The 18,374-nt window shown below is 39.3% G+C and overlaps 1 protein-coding gene across 1 annotated transcript in view; it reads right to left on the reverse strand.

The window, feature by feature from the left end:
• nampt1 (nicotinamide phosphoribosyltransferase 1) overlaps positions 1-18,374 on the reverse strand; it is a 47,519-nt gene that overhangs the window by 4,126 nt on the left and 25,019 nt on the right. Inside the window, exons 7-10 of the mRNA XM_063058191.1 lie at positions 15,692-15,917; positions 10,543-10,662; positions 6,208-6,348; positions 933-1,067 (exon numbers count right to left, since the gene is read on the reverse strand). Coding sequence (XP_062914261.1) covers positions 933-1,067; positions 6,208-6,348; positions 10,543-10,662; positions 15,692-15,917 — 622 coding nt within the window. The remainder of the gene's footprint in view (positions 1-932; positions 1,068-6,207; positions 6,349-10,542; positions 10,663-15,691; positions 15,918-18,374) is intronic.

Raw genomic sequence — 18,374 nt, forward strand, 5'->3', positions numbered from 1 at the left:
ACTTCACCAGTTCCCTCAGCTGTGGAAGATCACTTCACTTGTTCCCCTGCATCCAGAGTTATAAATGCTGGCAGGCAGTTAGAGTCTCTTTCCTCATTGCTACCATCAGGGAGGTGGTATAGAAGCCTGAAGACACACAATGTTTCAGGAACAGCTTTTCTCCCTCTGCCATCAGATTTGTGAATGGACAATTAGCCTGTAAAGACTACCCTTTTTTTTGCTTTCTTTTAACTGTATGATTTTTATTGAAATTTAGTTTCTTTTAAAATTCTGTTTTGAAATGTATTGCTGTCACAAAACAAATTTCACGACATATGCCAGTGATATTAAACCTAAACCCGATTCTAGTCAGGCTCAGTTTCCTGTGATATATTAATGGGGCCACTAAGAACACAGAAACCGAACACAGTAACATGGGCAAAACAGAAAATGTTCATCTAAAGTAATTTATAAATATTTGCAACTTGAACACAGGTTCTTTGAGAACACCATTAGTCAAGAACTGCAAGTTTGAGTTCCCATTCTTTCTTTCTGCTCAGCAAATTTATCTTAGTTTTATATGGTCCAACTTTAACAGTCTCTTGGCAAGAATTCTATTTAAATATCTATGCAAGTCATAGTAACCTCTACAGATATTCCCTACCCTTTACAATAAGAAGCTCTCAATAGCATGTCCAAATATTCAAAAATCCCAGCTGTTAGTGATCAACTAAAAACTAATATTAAAATAATATCCTTTAGTATAAACTCGTGATTTATTGAAGTTGGATACAGGGGACAGCTGATCTATAGTTTCCTGGTTTCCTACCCTCATCTTGTTGAAATAGGCAAGTGAACAGCAATTTTACTATCCAAAGGAATTATTCTTAATCAATACCAAGGCTAATAAGTTTGTTTTGTTTAGTGAAAAACAAAGATACAAAGTCACTTACAGGCCCATTTTGTTCTAGTTCACCTTTACCCTCTTCGAGTGTAACATAATCCCCTGAAACAGTGCAGTGCAAAGACAGACGCCCTTTCTTGGATCGCTTATTTGGATCCATAACTGGATCTTTGAAAACATTTACCTGAATATAAACAAAAATTACATCAATGATAAGCATTGCTTTTAAACTCAATTCATTCAGCAATTAACTATTTCATTAAGATATCCGTACAAGTAACTTTTTTGACATTAAACCACAAAATCTTTAAGGTTCCAAGTTTATAACTGGAATGCAAGAATCAAATGAATCCAACATCATAAATCCCCATTCACACTTCAGCAAGGATGTAACAGCAAACTTCAAAGGTTACTGCAGAAGAAAATATTTTGCTACAGACTAGAATAGATTCTATAACAGTATGAAACATCACTTAAAAGCAGCACAATTAATTAGGATTGCAGCAAATATTAAAGCCTTTGTTTAAATTTAAAAAGATTACATTTCCTCCTAACCTCTGTCTTATAATGTAACTACTCAGAGCAATCACTTTCACCTCAAATCAAGTACTCTCAAAAAAAACTTAAAACATTTCTCCAAATTGGAAACATAACTAAACTGTTACCATTAAAATAATTTGAGTGCAGGTATGGCAAGGACATTTATGCTGTTGGATCACCAATCCATAATGCTAAAACAATGATCAAATCCCCAGCACAACAATCGTGGACTTTAAAAATCTGGTTAATTAACAAAAATCATAAGAGCTAGAATGATAAATAGTCATCATTAAAAACACTAGTCTGTCTCAAAAAAAAACATTGGGTTTACTAACATCTAAGGAAATCTGCCATCATTTTCCAGTTTGAACAGTCCCCAATATAGTAACACAGCCTAGTAAATCAGGAGCAATAAATAAGAGACAAATCAATCTTGAATTTCAAGTTCAAGTGTCATTCAACCACACATGAATACAACTAAATGAAACAGCGTCCCTCCAGTGCCAAGGTGCAAAACAGTCCCCACAGTCATACACAGCACAAGGCACACATAAAATACTGTAAACACAGTCACACAAAAATCAGTCCATGGATGTTGTCGGCAAGAACAAGCCTGCAGCAGTTCAGACAAATGCACCTTTTTTCCCAGCCCTGATGAAGTGTCTCAGTCCAAACGTCGACTGTTTACTCCCAGCACCTGCTGATTTTCTCTGGTTTGTAGTCCAGCTTGTCTTCCACCAAGTGAACACTGAAGGGCGGCACCGATGGGAGGGGCCAGCCCCCAAACCAGTACGGACACCTATGGCAGTTCCGCTCTTGGTCGGCTGCAACAGGCGACATCATGGATGAGGCCTAGTCCACACAACGGAGAACACACTGCTCCCCCGCCGCAGGTCTCTGCGAAATGGACTTGCAGTATTCTACATTACCAATGTCCAACAGGGTCTTGCAATCACAAGAAAAACCATCCAAGATAATCACTCGCTGTAAATGTAAAACTGCACACCGCCTTTAGGCACTGATTCCCGACGCCTTTCTGTAGTAACAAGGTCCACACCAAGTCCAGTCCTTCTAGCTCCTCCACTAACAAGCAACTTGCTGCTGGGGTGGACCTGCAGAGCCTGAAATTCTTAATGTTCAGCTGAATTTTGTGATAGTAAAAAAAAAAGGCATTTAAGAAAAAAAAACCTTTGGTTGGCCCTGCAGAGGCCACTGTGTCCAAGCACGCTGCCATCTTACTGGACGTCTGGTACTTGTACTGGCAGCTTCAGTGGAAGAATAGTTAAGTGTAAACTATTTATTGAACAAGAATGACTCACTGCTTATTAAATCTCTACTATATGGTAACAGAAGATTTTGTGCAGCAGTTACCAATAAGTAATTTAACAGGAAACTGAGAAGAACAAATTAATTTGAACATTGCTTTTCTTCCAGAAAAGGATGCACTGAAGTGTAAGGGTGATAAGCTTCAAATTTCCTTTGAAATTTTGAGATACAATCTTCACAAATATCAGGATGCAGTTAAGGCTGCGAGAGCAAAATACTTTTCTGACCTAATTTCTAACAACTCTCATAATCCCAAGGTATTATTCAGTACCATAAATTCTGTCATTTGTCTCGCGCCCGGTACAGGTGTCCCTCGCTTTTCGAACGTTCGCTTTACGAAACCTCACTGTTACGAAAGACCTACATTAGTACCGTTTTCGCTTTCAGAACGTTTTCACTGTTACAAAAAAGCGAACCGTTTCATAAGAACGCTCTACCTTCGGATGGCGGGGGAAACCTGTATTAGTTTAGATGTGTCCCCTGTTAAGTGCGAAGTAGTTTTAAAATTCTTCATTAGCAAAGTCGAAGACATTAGAATGAACATTCCGCGCCCCCCCTCCCCCCAACCCGTGACCTAACTGTCTCACTGGTCTGTTCATCTAAACTGGACTGTTTCCAACCCATCACGCTACCCTCCCTTACAAAGGTGGTTTCCACCATGAAACCTGCAACCTGTCCTCTTGACATCGTCCCCACTGCCCTCCTGAAGGATGTCTTTGACACATCCTCTCTATTATCAACAGCTCAACAGCTCCCTGGCCACTGGTACTGTTCCAACCTGCTTCAAGCACGCCGTGGTCCAGCCCCTCCTGAAAAAACCCAACTTAGACCCTACCTTACCTAGTAACTACAGACCTATTTCTAAACTTCTATTCCTGTCAAAGGTTCTCAAAAAGGTTATTCTTAGTCAATTGCTGCCTACCTACACCAAAACAACATCTTGAAAAGATTTCAGTAAGGTTTTAAGGCTTATCATAGCACACAGTCTGCCCTGCCGAGTGTACAATGATCTCCTTTCTACTGACTCAGGTGACTCTGCCATCCTAATTCTTGACCTCAGCGCAGCATTCGATACTGTGGATCATGCCATTTTAATAGACCGTCTCCAGTGCAGGGTTGGTGGCACTGCCTTGAATTGGTTCACATCCTACCTCAAAACTAGAAGCTTCTCCTTCAATATAGGCAAATTTTCCTCTTTTGCAGCTAGTTTCTAGTTTCTCCTGCAGGGTCCCATGAGGTTCCATCCTAGGTCTTATTCTTTTCTCTATATACATGCTACCTCTTGGTCAAATCATTCAAAAACATGACATTTCCTTCCATTGTTATGCTGACGACACACAGCTTTATCTCCCCTTGAAAGGAAATGACCAGTCAAATCTAGTCAGCCTCATGAACTGCCTTGGGGACAAAGTGTTGGATGGCACAAAACGTCCTACAGCTGAATGAAGGCAAGCCTGAAGTTGTCCTGTTTGGCTCCCCTGACTCCATCAAAGTGATTACCAACAGTCTTGGTAACCTGTCCACCTTTGTCAAACCCCATGTCAAAAACCTTGGTGTGATATTTGATTCCGCCTTTAAGTTTGAAAAAAGTTAATGCAGTAGTAAAAGCCAGTTTTTTTCCCAGCTTCGTTCTATTGCCAAAATCAAGTCGTTTCTCTCTTTCAAAGATCTCACGAAAGTCATCCACGCCCTTATATCCTCCCGCTTGGACTACTCCAACTCCCTATATACTGGGATTAGTCAGTCGTCCCTGTCCTGGTCCAGAACGCTGCGGCCAGGCTCCTGACAGGTGCCTGGAAGAGGGACCATATTTCTTCCATCCTTGGCTCTCTCCACTGGCTACCAGTACGGTTTAGAATTGATTTTAAGGTTCTCCTGTTTGTTTATAAAGCCCTAAATGGGCTGGCCTGCTCCTATATCGCAGACCTTCTAACTCCTTATTCTACATCCGGGTCCCTGAAGTCCGGTGACTTGGGGCTCCTGGCTCTCCCACAATTTAAATTTAAGTTCAGGGGTGACCGCGCCTTTGCTGTTGTAGTCCCTAGACTGTGGAACAGCATTCCCCTCCCAATCAGATCTGACCCCTCCACTGACTCTTTTAAGTCCAGGCTCAAAACTTACTTTTATTCACTAGCATTTCAATCTTCCTGATGTGGCTGATTTTTGGCTTGTGCCTAGGCTCATGTGTTGTTTATTTTGTGCCTACAAGCTGTGTGCCTTGTTGTTTATATTTGTGTTTCTTGTATTTGTGATTTTAACTACCTGTTATGGTTTGTACAACACTTTGGTCAAATGGGTTGTTTTTAAGTGTGCTTTATAAATAAATTTGATGACTTGATTATTATTTTTAATATTTTCAAATTAACTTTTGGCTATGCCTACAATTTTATTACTTGACCAAGTGAACCAGTGATATCTAGTTGCCACAGACAGCTAATTACTGGCAAAGAAAACAAGCTATATTTATCAGTCTTCTAGCTCATGACATCCCAAACAACCAACAGCCAAGTTGTTTTGAGGTCCAGTTACTTTTGCAACAAGCCAACAAATTGACTACCATATTTCACCAAGCTCAAGAGTTCTTAAATTCTTTCAAAAGATATTTAGAAGCTGGCTTTGAAGAGGTTATTAAATGTTATACAAGAATGATTTTAACTACAATCAAGAGTGCATATTTATTTACTTAGAGATACAACATGGAACAGGCCCTTGCAGCTGCACTGCCCCAGGAACCCCCGAGCGACCCTGATTTCACCCTAACCCAATCATGCAACAATTTATAATGACCAATTAATCTACCCAGCATGTCTTTGGAATGTGGGAGGAAACTAGAGCACCTGGGGAAAGCTCACTTATTCCACAGCGAGGGCGTACAGCAATTCCTCAGAGAGAAGGCCAGAACTGAACTTCAAACTCCGACACCCCGAGCTGTAATAGCTTCATACTAACTGCTTCGCTACACTGGTGTTCATTGGATGCTTCTCAGACATTCTATGATTGCAGTTATACTCTTTTAAGATTGTGCAACATGACTGTAAACTGATTTCCAGTGTTTTATAATGCACTGTTATATTAGAAATTATCAACTGTGCAAGTACACATAATGAACATCAATCCTGCATTTAAAAGGTTGTTTATCAAATTTTTCAAAGGTGGTCGTCTAGTGATCTGAAGGTCGCCAGTTCAAGCCTTAGCTGAGGCAAGGTGTTCTGTCCTTGAGCAAGGCACTTAACCACACATTTCTCTATGTCTGTATGAGGAGAGGTGCGCCTTGTAAGGAATGAAAAATGCCTGACACTGGGCTCTGACGATCCCCTTTCCTCCCTCCCTCCCCTTATCAAATTTAATTCAGCAGCAGCTTGCTTTTTGTTTTTTTTTGGAATCGAGCCAAACTTATCGGATATCAAGCCCAAGTTTCTCTAGTCAAAGAAAAAAATATAACATATAACGTAACATACCCCGAGACCATTGGTCACCACATAACTGCATTTAAAAGAACAATTCAAAAGATCTCTTGTTATCTTCTGCAGCAAAGCTCCACCCGATCCAAAGGCAATGTTTTCAATGCTCCATTTATGTTCTTTCATTCCTTGTACAATCTGAAAAACAAAACATGCCACTGTTACCCATTTACAGAGGGACAGTACAATATGTGGCTTATTGACTCAGACATACAGGGTAAAAGCTACATCAATTTGGTTTCTTAAAAATTTCTTATATTCTGCTTCCTGATGTAGTATCTCACAAGAAATCCATTCATTAAATTTTCCTCTGAACATAAACATCTCTACAGACATTAAAGCCAAGTCTTTCAGCCAACAGTTTCTCTGCCATTTTATAATTTTATCAGATTGTAACCTTCCAATCATCCCTATAAAAATTAGGAGTGATTTAGTCTGCTTGTTTGATGTAGTCCTCTCCTCACTTGATGCAGCACTCTGAATGGACATTTCCTATACCTTTCCACATGAACAAATTTAAATATCTCATCTTAATGTTTAGTCCATTTAAGATGTTTTCTATGTTTTCCAGAAAACCAGAAGAGGATAATCTTTTACTCCCTCACCCCCCCAAGTAATCTTATTGGTCTGATGCAACTTTATTCAAAAGAATGATCAACAGAATTTACTTTAATTGCATAATTACTGTACAGAGCAAGGGTTAAATAAATCTAGGAATACAGATACTATAATTTACACAAGTCTGTTCATATGTGATATTTTACATTCAACCTCCAAAGATAAATGCTAGAAAATGAAATAAAAACAGAAAATGCTAGTGATGATCAAGATACCTGATGTTTGAAGCTGCAGAGAAGAGTAGACAGAACAAAGAGAACCTTTTTTGTAAGATAAAGACCAAGGTGGTTAAGTGACAAATGCCAGTGGTGTGAATACGTGTTGCAATATTGTTTATAGGAGATGCACTGCGGGAAAGACAAGCATGGACAAAGGAGAGGAAAACAAGGTGTTGTAATACAGCAGCTGCTGGGGGTGTGTGTGTGTGGGTGGGTGTAGGTAGAGGGAATCCTGCAGATCAGATAGTCTGAGCATTACAGCACAGAAACAGGCCTTTCAGCCCATCTAATCCATACCAAATTATTCTGCCGAGTTGACCTGCACCCAGACCATTGCCTTCCATTCTCCTCCCAGCCATGTATTTATCCAAACTTCTCTTAAAAATGTTGAAATTGAACCCCATCCACCATTCCTACTGGCAGCTCATTCCACACTTGCACCACCCTAAGTGAAGTTACCCCTCAAGTATTTCACCTTTCAAACTTGACTTACGACCTCTAGTGATAGTCTCGCCCAGCCTAACTTTTGATTGCATCAACTGCACCTATAGGCTCAATTTTGTATAGCTCTATCAAATCTCCCCAGTTCATTTTCCTGAACTAACACCAGTTGCCTAATTCCTAAATATTTGAAAATACCCAGCCACTGAATCTCCATAATTCTCCCAAGATAGAGAATTCATTACTCACTGTGAGAAAATTTTTCTTCTTAACTCCTTCCTGAATAATAAACACCTTATTGGGTGACCTGATTGCAGAACACCTCTGTTCACTCCAGTAGAGTAAACTTGTTGCCATTCACTCTAATAATCTAGCCCTTTAAGAAGAATCCTGTATATTTCAATGAGGTTACCTTTCATCAAGCTTCAAAAAGCTTAGGTCCTGTCTGCTTAATCTCTCTGCTTATAACAAACTCAACATGCCAAGGGCCAATCTTGTAAATATTGTAGATTCCAGTTAATTGGGACAAATCAGGACCAGTACATTGTCTCAATTAGCAACTGCTCCAATTAGCTGAAGTTTCATGGAAACAGTTTAAAAGGTATAGATACAGAACAAATTAAAACATTTTAATACTAATAACAGTACCATAAAACTGTATTGGTTCCTAATAGTTATTAACATAGAAATTAATTCAGTGTACACTGCCATTCTTTTGATTAACCGTAAATGAAAACATTCAGCGCAGACATCTAGCACAAATAACGGACCCACCTTCATACAATTGTGACGAGAATACACATAAATTAAGATGTTTGCTGGCCTGGGCTTGCACCAGTGGCATCAGCAGTGGTCTGCCACCTGTCCTCAGGGGAGGGAGAGATAAGGAACAATGAAGCAGCATTTGGAGATGTTAAAGAAGGAGCCATCAGTCTGGGTATTGTCTAGAGCGGCTCCCCCTTTGAACCCTGAACTGTTTGAAGTGATGGACAGGTGATACCCCAGCAGGGGGATAAAAAGGCACAGGTTCGCTATGGCAGGACACACATGACACTCGAGGTAACGAGACCCTGGAAGCGGTGCACCTCTCACGAGTCGGTTGGAAGCTCTTGGACGGCTGATCGAGGGATCAGCCTTAAACGCACAGGGTGGAAAGGTACGATCAGCGGGAACCCGGTGTGTGTCCACCCTCACTTGGGTGCCGGGTTCACTGCAGAGGATCGACCGCATCTGGAGGAGGGGTCACAGTCGGTGACCTCAGGTGACATCACAAGGAAAGCTGCTTGTGAGCAATATCGCAGGACTGTGAGTGGAAGCCGTTCTGAATGATCAGTCATTCTCGTTCTCTCTCTCCCTCCCCCCACATTGTCCATTGCCATGGCAACGATTACTGCGAACTGAACTAAATTGGACTGAACTTTGTGTCACTTTGAAATTGGTCATTTACCCCTAGACAACGATAGAGCTTGATTGATGCTGTTATCTTAATTCTGTGCACATGTGTGTTTATCATTGCTGAACTGTTGCATTTATTATCCTTTCGATTACTGTGTTGCTTGTTTCTTTAATAAAACTTTCTTAGTTCTAGTAATCCAGACTCCAACTGAGTGATCCATTTCTGCTGGTTTGGCAACCCAGTTACGGGGTACGTAACACAATGCTTTCAACAACTGCATCTACCAAATCTGGCAGTTCTGAAATTGTCTTACTGCTTATTTCTTACCAACTATTAGTGACAAATATAACTGCCTTCTGAATACAAAAACATGGAACTGATGCTATTTAAAAACTGTTCATTCTAACCATGGTAAAGTGTCTAACAGCCACAGAAGTGCACGTGACTGACAATAGTTAGAAACTGTTCTGCAGAATTCTTCTGTCCCAATTAACCAGAATCTACTGTATAACCTTTCATCATTAGGGAGACTAGACTTTGCTCAAGATTCTTATGTAGTTTCTCCAGGGTTCTGAATAAACGGAGCAACAAGTCTTTACACTTGTACTCACATGCTCTTGCAATGAACAATAACAAACTTTGTATAATGAACAATTAAAATGGCAATGATACAATGCCATCACATCTGTATCAAAGAAAACAAATGCAGAATGTTGTCATTAGTCTTCAAATATGACCACAGGCTTCCAGTTTTCCGTCACTTCAATTCTCCATCCCAGTCCACCTTGACCTCTGTGCTTTTAGTTTCTACATTACTCCATTAATACCCAATTCAAGCCCGAGGAACAGCACCCTATCTTCTATCTAAGCACATGCATGATTTGGAATAAAATTTTGAATTTAACGATTTCAGACAGAGCCTTTCTTGAATAGGAAAGTGAAAAATGCTTCCACTTGTAAAGGATATTAAATAATTTGAGTTGGCAATCGCTATCAGGTCAATTAATTTCTAAATCTGACTTGATTTTTATTTTGCACAATTATGTGCAATTCTGGCATTGTGTGCCATTTTGGTCACCCCATTACAGGAAGAATGTGAAAGCTTTGGAAAGGGTGCAGAAGTTGTTTTCTCTAGAGTATTGGAGGCCTAGGGCAGTTCTGATAAAGGTTTATAACATTTTGAAATGCACAGGGTAAAAGAAGTACTAGAAGACAAGCATTAAAGGTGAGAGGAGGAAGTTTGAGAGCAAGTGTCTTTTCTTTTAAAAAAAAGGGTAGTATATGCCTGGAACAGGCTGCCAGAGGTGGTAATGGAAGAAGTTACGACAGTGCGATTTAAAAGGCTGTTAGATGTTGGGGGCTGTTCGCACTTTGGTAGGGGTGGAGGAGAATGGGGTACTTCCGAGTGCCCCACCATCACCAAGTTCAATAATTAGGGGCTAATATTGAACCCAGCAGAGCAGCGAGCACTGAGCAGACTTGCTCATGGAGTCAGTAAAGCTGGTTGGCAGCTGCTCTTCTGTCAGAACTAATTCTGTGATCCTCTCCCACAAACTATTTTTGTTCATTTCTGACTTACAAACAGTTCTAGTTACAAACAGCACTCAGGAAAGAAGAAATAGGTACAAGTGACTACTTTTCTGGACTAACCACTATTACCTCTTGTAAAGTGTTGATATCCACACCATCTCCCTGAATGACCCTCAAGAATGGTGGAAATACTTTATAGCCTTTAGAGTTTTCGATTGGTGGAAATTTCCTCCCAAGAATTTCAAGAACCTGTTGATCAAACAATTTAAGATTTTGATAATTCTATAAAAGACAACCATTTAAACAATTTACTTTAAGGGAATTGAGAACATGCATGTGAAAAGCAGATACCAGTATTGAATTACACAAATGCAAACTTCAGGAACAAATCCAGAAGATTCAAACAATTTTCTATTGAGTTCAGAAAGCTCTTGTGGGTTTACAACAAGGCAAAACTATCCCTAATTGCCTCTTACTTCAAGAGTGCATATGACAGTTGATTCTGGAGATTGGAATCCAATTCTCTAGTTCATCAGTTGCTTTCCTAAATTTTAAATAATCACTTAATACCTGCAAATTTACTTTGATGTAACTCAAAGGAATCCTTGCTGCAGATTTCTGAGTATCATGTTGAATGCAGTCGCCCAGCCAACATTCTCTTTCTAATCCCTTTCAGTTAATTCTTTAACACCATGATAACTGAGGCTTTAAGCTTGCAAAGAAACTTTTAGTACAAGACTTAATTAGGACTTTATGCACAGAGCACCCAATATCGAATTGTTAAGCCATATCCATTGAATTAATATGCAAAAAAGCAATATAGTACAGCAGAATCTGCTATGCCCATCTGATAAAAATATTAATTTTAATCCTTAATTTTGTTCCCAATAATCAGTTCCATTACGCTGCTCATTACAAGTATCTCTGCAGTTTATTCAGTTTGTTTTATCATCTTTTCTGAAAAAGAATTTTGTTTATTTTAAAAATCAGGAATGAGCAATTGCAATCAGCACTTAATCTTACTCATCTCTGGTCTCATGTGTCAATGGAAGGATATAGCTCAAATATCAATTCAGTTTCCTCTTTAAATAAATTGACTATTTCAATATTCGAGTTCTTATAAATCTTAAGTCTCATTCTTACAGTCATACAAGAGGTTGTTATGGCCACACCTGGAGTATTAAATGCAGTTCTGAGCACCCTGCTATAGGAAGCACATTAATAAGTCGGTGCAAAAAAATACACAAGGAGGTTACTAGGTCTAGAGGGCTTAGGATCTTAGCAGAAGCTGGAATGGCTAGAATTTCTCCCTTGAGGCTGGGGAGGGGTTAATTTGTAGAAGCTTATAAAACCACAAGAGGCAAGAATTGAAGTGGGGGCAGAAATTCACATTTCCGGACCATTGAGACCTCTTCTGGGGCAGGTGTGACCTGTATAAAAGTAACAGGTTACACTTGAATCCGATGGGTACCAATATCATTGTAGGCAGGTTTACTAGTTATAGCCAAACAGTAGCCAAGCTGTGGGATTGAAATTGCACAGGGAGCTGGAATGGGCATGTACTAAGTGTTACATCACATTTGTAATGGGGCACTTCAATATGCAACGGGATTGTGAAAATCGGTTGGTGTCAGATCGCAACAGGGGGAATTTGTTGAATGCCTACGAGATGGCTTTTTAGAGCAGCTTGTGCTTGAGTCTACTTGGGGAAAAGCCACCTTAGTCAGGGAGTTGTGTAATAACCCAGATTTTATTAGGGAGCTTAAGGTAAAAGAACCCTTAGGAGGCAGTGATCATAATATGATTGAATTCATACTGAAATTTGTATCAGTATCGCAATGGAATAAAGGGAATTACAGAGGAGCTCGCCCAGGAGGATTGGAGGGGGATACTAGCAGGGATGATGGCAAAGTGGATGGTGACTGAAGTTTCTGGGAATAGCTCACAAGGTGCAGGATAGATATGTCCCACAAAAAAAGTTGTTCTCAAATGGCAGGGGAAGGCAACCGTGGCTGACAAGAGAAATTAAGGACTGCATAAAAGCCAAGGAAGGAGCATCTAATGTAGCAAAAGTGGGTGGGAAGTTGGATGATTAGGAACTTTTTAAAAATCCAACAAAAGATAACTAGAAAAGCCAGAAGAAAGGAAACAATGAAATATGAGGGCAAACTAGCCAATAATATGAAGCAGCATACCAAAAGTTATTTTCAGTTATATGAAGGAGGAAAAGGGAGGCGAGAATTGATATTGGACCACTGGAAAATGATGCTGATGATGTAGTAATGGGGGACAAAGAAATAGTGGTTGAACTTAATAGTACTTTGCATCAGTCTTCACTGTGGAAGACACTAGCAGTGTGCCAAAAGTCTGAGAGCATCAGGGAGCAGTTGTGAATGTCATTGCTATTACAAAGGGGAAAAGTGCAAGGCAAACTGAAAGGTCTTATGGTGGACAAGTAAGGGGGACCAGATGGACTACATCCCAAAGTTCTGAAAGAGGTTGCTGAGGAGACAGCAGATGCATTGGTTATGATCTTTCAAGAATCACTTGATTCTGGCATGGTCCCAGATGGCTGGAAATTGCAAATGTCACTCCACTCTTAAGATGAAAGGAAGGCAAAGGAAAGGGAAGTATTGGCCTGTTAGCCTAACCTCAGTAGTTGGGAAAGTGTTGGGATCTATTATTAAGGATGAGGTTTCAGAGTACTTGGAGACTAATGACAAAATAAGTCAAAGTCAGCATGGTTTCAGTAAAGGGAAATCTTGCCTGACAAATCTGTTAAGAATTCTTCGAGGAAGTGACAAGCAGGGCGGACAAAGGAGAGGTGGTGGATGTCATTTACCTCGATTTTCAGAAGGTGTTTGATAAGATGCCACACGAGGCTGCTTAACAAGATAAAATCCCATGCCAGAACAGGAAAGATACAGGCATGGATAGAGGAATGGCTGGCAGGCAGGAAACAGTGAGTGGGAATAAAGGGGGCCTTTTCTGATTGGCTGTCAGTGACTAGTGGTGTTCCTCAGGGGTCAGTATTGGGACCACTACTATTCAAATTGTTTGCCAGTGAATTAGATTATGGAAATGATGGCTTTGTGGTAAAGTCTGCAGATGATATGAAGATAGGTGGAGGTAATGCTGAGGAAGAAATGTGATTGCAGAAGGACTTAGATCAGTTGAAAGAATGGGCAAAAAGTGTGGTAAATGTATGAATTCAGTGTTGGGAAATGTATTATAATGCATTTAGGTAAAAGGAAAAAAAAGTGTAATTATTTAAATAGGGAGAAAATTCAAACATCAGAGGTACAGAGGGACTTGGAAGTCCTCGTGCAAGACTCCCAGAAGGTTAATTTAGAGGTGGAGTTTGTGGTAAAGATGACAAATGCTATGTTGACATTTATTTCAAGGGGAATAGAATAAAAACAAGGAAATCACGCTGAACCTTTATAAGACACTAGTCAGGCTACACTTGGAGAATCGTCAACAGTTTTGGCCACCCATATCTCATAGAAAGGATGTGTTGGCATTGGAGAGAGTCCAGAGGAGGTTCATGAGGATGGTTCCTGAAATGAAGGTGTCAACATATGAGGAGCACTTGGCAGCTTTGGCCCTGTATTCACTGGAATTTATGAGAATGTGGGGAATCTCACTGAAACCTACTGAATGTTGAAAGGACTAGATAAGGTGATGTGGAGAGGATGTTTCCTGTGGTGGGGGTGTCCAAAATTAGAGGGAACAGCCTCAAAATTGAGAAGTGACCCTTTAGAACAGAGGGAAGGAGGAATTTTTTTTAATCTAGAAAGTTATGATTCTATGGAATGCTCTGCCACAGACAGCTGTGAAGGCCAAGACTGTGGGTATATTTAAAGCAAGAATTGATAGTTTCTTGATTGGTCAGGGCATCAAAGGTTATGGCGAAAAGGCAGATGTACGGAGTGGAGTGGAATCCAGGATCAACCATGATGGAATGGCGGAGCAGACTCGCCGGGCTGAATGGCCTTATTCAGCTCTTATGTCTTATGGTCTTACACAAGATGAATAGACAAAATCTTTAACTCGAGAGCAGGGGAGTCCAAAATTAGAAGCATAGGTTTAAAGCGAGGGGAATGATTTAAGAAAGAACCTGAAGGGAATTTGTTTCCACACAGACAGTAGTGGATATGGGAAATGAGCTGCCAGAGAAAGTAGCAGAGGCAGATACAATGACATTTAAGAGGCATTTGGGAATTGCACGGATGCGGAAGATTTAGAGGAATACAGGCCATAAAACAGGTAAAGGGGACTAGATCATTTGGGCAACTTAGTCAGCATGAATGAGTTGATAGAAGGGTCTATTTCCATGCTGTGTAGCTCAAATGTCCCTGTAAATGCAGAATTTGACAGTACAGGAAATCCTTACACAACCAGTCATGATCTAGCTTCACTTTACTTTGAATACTCACACCTTAAACTGAAATGCTTGTGTTATGAAGCATTTTGTTACTCAAAAAAAAACTGTTTAGTAGATTGAGTTCTGATCTGCTTTCTGTTTCATTTCTAGAGCATACCAAACAGCAGTCTGCTTACAGAAACTTATTTTAAAAAAGCAGTTTCAGGTGCAATTGGAACTAGTCAAACAGCAAGTGGAACCTTGTCAGCTAAAACAACCAAGATTAAATAAAATTCTTATAAAATGAAATATATAAACTATATTTCTAAAAACAAACTACAATAAAATTCTAATACTCTCCCAATAGTCAGAAATTCTCATGATCTGGCATTTGGTTCACTTATTAATACAGAATGTGAGGCAGAGATCTAGAGGGCAAGCAGGGCAGCCAGATCCAGATAAGCTAGGTGTGAGCCTGAAGCACTAGGAATCATGAACATGGATGGGGTGCCAGTAGAACCACGGTCCAGAGCACTTGTATATTTTGCACTCCCTTTAAATTACTTGGGATTCACTTTGAAAATTTGTATTACCGTACACCATGCACAAATGATGCAGAAAAAAAATTGTTTGTGTATTATTTGGATTAATATCCAATAGTCCTGAAAATATGCCAGTCCAGAACTAACAAAATCCCAAGGTGCCAGATTATCAGAGTTTTCCATATAAAATGTTTTATTTTACCATTTCAGTTCCCACATAGATGTATTTAATGTGCCCTTCCCAATTTTTCTTATATATTTCTGACGTATGCTTTGTAATTTTAGTACAATTTTTTTTTTTTAGGAGATATTCAAATCATTCAAACACCTCTAAACTAGAAACTATATTCTAAGAAGAGAAACAAGTTACCTGTAAAACTGTATCAAGTGGATTTCCTGAATCTGGCCGAATAATGAGTGGAGCTTCAGGACTCCTTCCTTCTATCAAACCTCTTAAGTCCTCACCCCAGATTTTTTCACAAGCATTATATATATCATAACTGTCACTGACAATTGATACAGGCACAGTAGAAAACTTCTTCATTATGTGTTCAAAGGCATCTTTTTCACAGTCTTTTCCCCATGCTGTAATTGTACTGCTCATAGAAAGGAAATATAGAAACTATTCAAGAAGCAACCGAAATGATAAACAGGTATACAACTGTAAACTGATAACCATAAAACACCTATAACTAAAATAAATTTTATTACATATAAACAAAAACAAAATAGCCTAAATGTAGCCATGGCTTCAGAATACAAATTAAAAAATAATTCCTGAGCACAGCTAATTACTTTTTTGTCAGAATTACTTGTTAGTAAATATGGCTTTTACTTCTCTTGTTTTTTCCCCATTAGGTTAAAAAGGAAATCCTCAAAATGATGACACATGGAACATATAAGGTCTAGGCAACAGCTATTTTCAGTTATGTTTTGATTCAGTTGGTAATAGTTAGCCCGTCAGAATCTAACACATTCAAACTCTGCTCCAGAGATTTAACCTCAAGTATCAATACTACCACTGTGTAATGAGGTTGCCTTTTTGATGAGGCGTCACGTTGATCTCATTCAATTTTATCTAAGGTTGATTATTTTATGCTCTCAAATGAACACAGGAAAAAAAAAATCATCGGGCACCATTTATTCCTGTTACCTGGTATTTTTACCTCGATTCAACGTTACTTGCAGATCATTTGGTCATTATCACACTACTTTTGGTGGTGCTTATGAGAACTTACTGGGCATAAATTATCTGCCAAGTTCTCTACATAACAGTTGGGCTGTGATTTAGGAACACTTCATTATTTGTCAAGTGCTTACAGATATTTTAAATGCAACAAAGGTACTAAAAATTTAGCTCTTCACAACACATGCAGGAAGAGGATGACCCAATAGTACAAACAAATTATGTGAAAGCAAGGAACTAAATTATAATCCAAAAGAACTTCATTGGATAAACTGACAAGAGTTTTTAAAATAAAGAGCAAGTGATAAAAAATGATCAAAACATCAATTTCTTAAACAGACTGTTGCTGAGATTGGTACCATAATTGAAGTTTACACAACATGGAGAATATAAAACCTATACAATAATATTCTTAGAAGCTCTCAATGTAAATCTCAAAGGGAGTAATTACTGTTGCAAGAAAAAGTTTGAGAACCCTTTGCAATTACCTGGCTTTCTGCATTAATTACTCATAAAATGTGGCCTAATCTTCACCTAAGTCACATTAATTGACAAACACAATCTGCCTAAACTAATAACATAAAAATTATACTTTTCACGTCTTAATTGAAAACATTGTTTAATCATTCACAGTCCAGGCTGGAAAAAGCATGTAAACCCTTGTATTTAATAACTGGTAGAACCTCCTTTAGCAACAATAGCCTCCACCAAATGTTTCCTGTAGCTGCTGAAAGGATTTGCACAACAGCAAGGAGGAATTTTAAAGACCATTCCTTTTGACAAAACTGTTTCAGTTTTTTTCAATATTTCTAGGATACCTTGCATGAATAGCCTTCTTCAGGTCATGCAACAGCATCTCAATTGGGTTAAGATCTGGACTCTGACCTGGGCATTCCAAAACACAAATTTTCTTCTTCTTAAACCATTCTGTTGTTAATTTACTCTTGTGTTTCGGATCATTGCCTTGTTGTGTCATTCAACTTCAATTAAGCTTCAGGTGATGGACAGCTACCTTCACTTTCTCCTGTAAAATGTCTTGATACAATTTTGAATTCATTGTTCCCTCAATGATGGCAAGCTGCCCAGGCCCTCAGGCAGCAAAGCAGCCCCAAACCACGATGATTCATCCAACATACTTCACAGCTGGGATGAGGTTTTGGTGTAAGTGTACAGTGCCCCCTTTCCTCCAAACAAAATGGAGAGCAATTCTGCCAAAAGTTCAACTTTTGTCTCATCTGTCCATAGAACATTGTCCCAGAAGCATTGTGAAACATCCAAGTGGTCTTGTGCAAACTTGAGATGTGCAGCAATGTTTTTTTGGAGAGCAGTGGTTTCCTCTGTGGTGCCCTTCCATGAACACCATTCTTGCTCAATGTTTTTCTTATAGCGGAGACATGAACAGAGACTTTAGCAAGTTCCAGAGATTTCTGCAGGTCTTTTGCTGTTACCCTTGGATTCTTTTTCATCTCTTAAGGTCCTCTGAAAGTTGTTTTCATCAAGGCATTTTGCACATAAACATCTTTCCAAAAGCACGCTCTGTCAGTACCCTGACTTTAATGTGTCTTTTTTATAGGGCAGGGCACCCCTACAACTCACCTAATTGATTGGAACATCTGACTCCAAGCAGCTTTTTTTAGAAGGCATTACCCCAGAGGTTCATATACTTTATTGAACTTAGACTGTGATTGTTTACATGGTGTACTGAGTACTGATGAGAATTACAACTGTTTGTGTGCTATTAGTTTAGGCAGATTGTGTTCATCTATTATTGTGACTTAGATGAAGATCAGAACACATTTTATGAGTAATTAATGAAGAAAACCAGGTAACTGCAAAAGGGTCACAAACTTTTTCTTACATCTGTAAG

The sequence above is a fragment of the Mobula hypostoma genome, chromosome 9, assembly GCF_963921235.1.
Source record: "Mobula hypostoma chromosome 9, sMobHyp1.1, whole genome shotgun sequence".
Taxonomy (NCBI): domain Eukaryota; kingdom Metazoa; phylum Chordata; class Chondrichthyes; order Myliobatiformes; family Myliobatidae; genus Mobula; species Mobula hypostoma.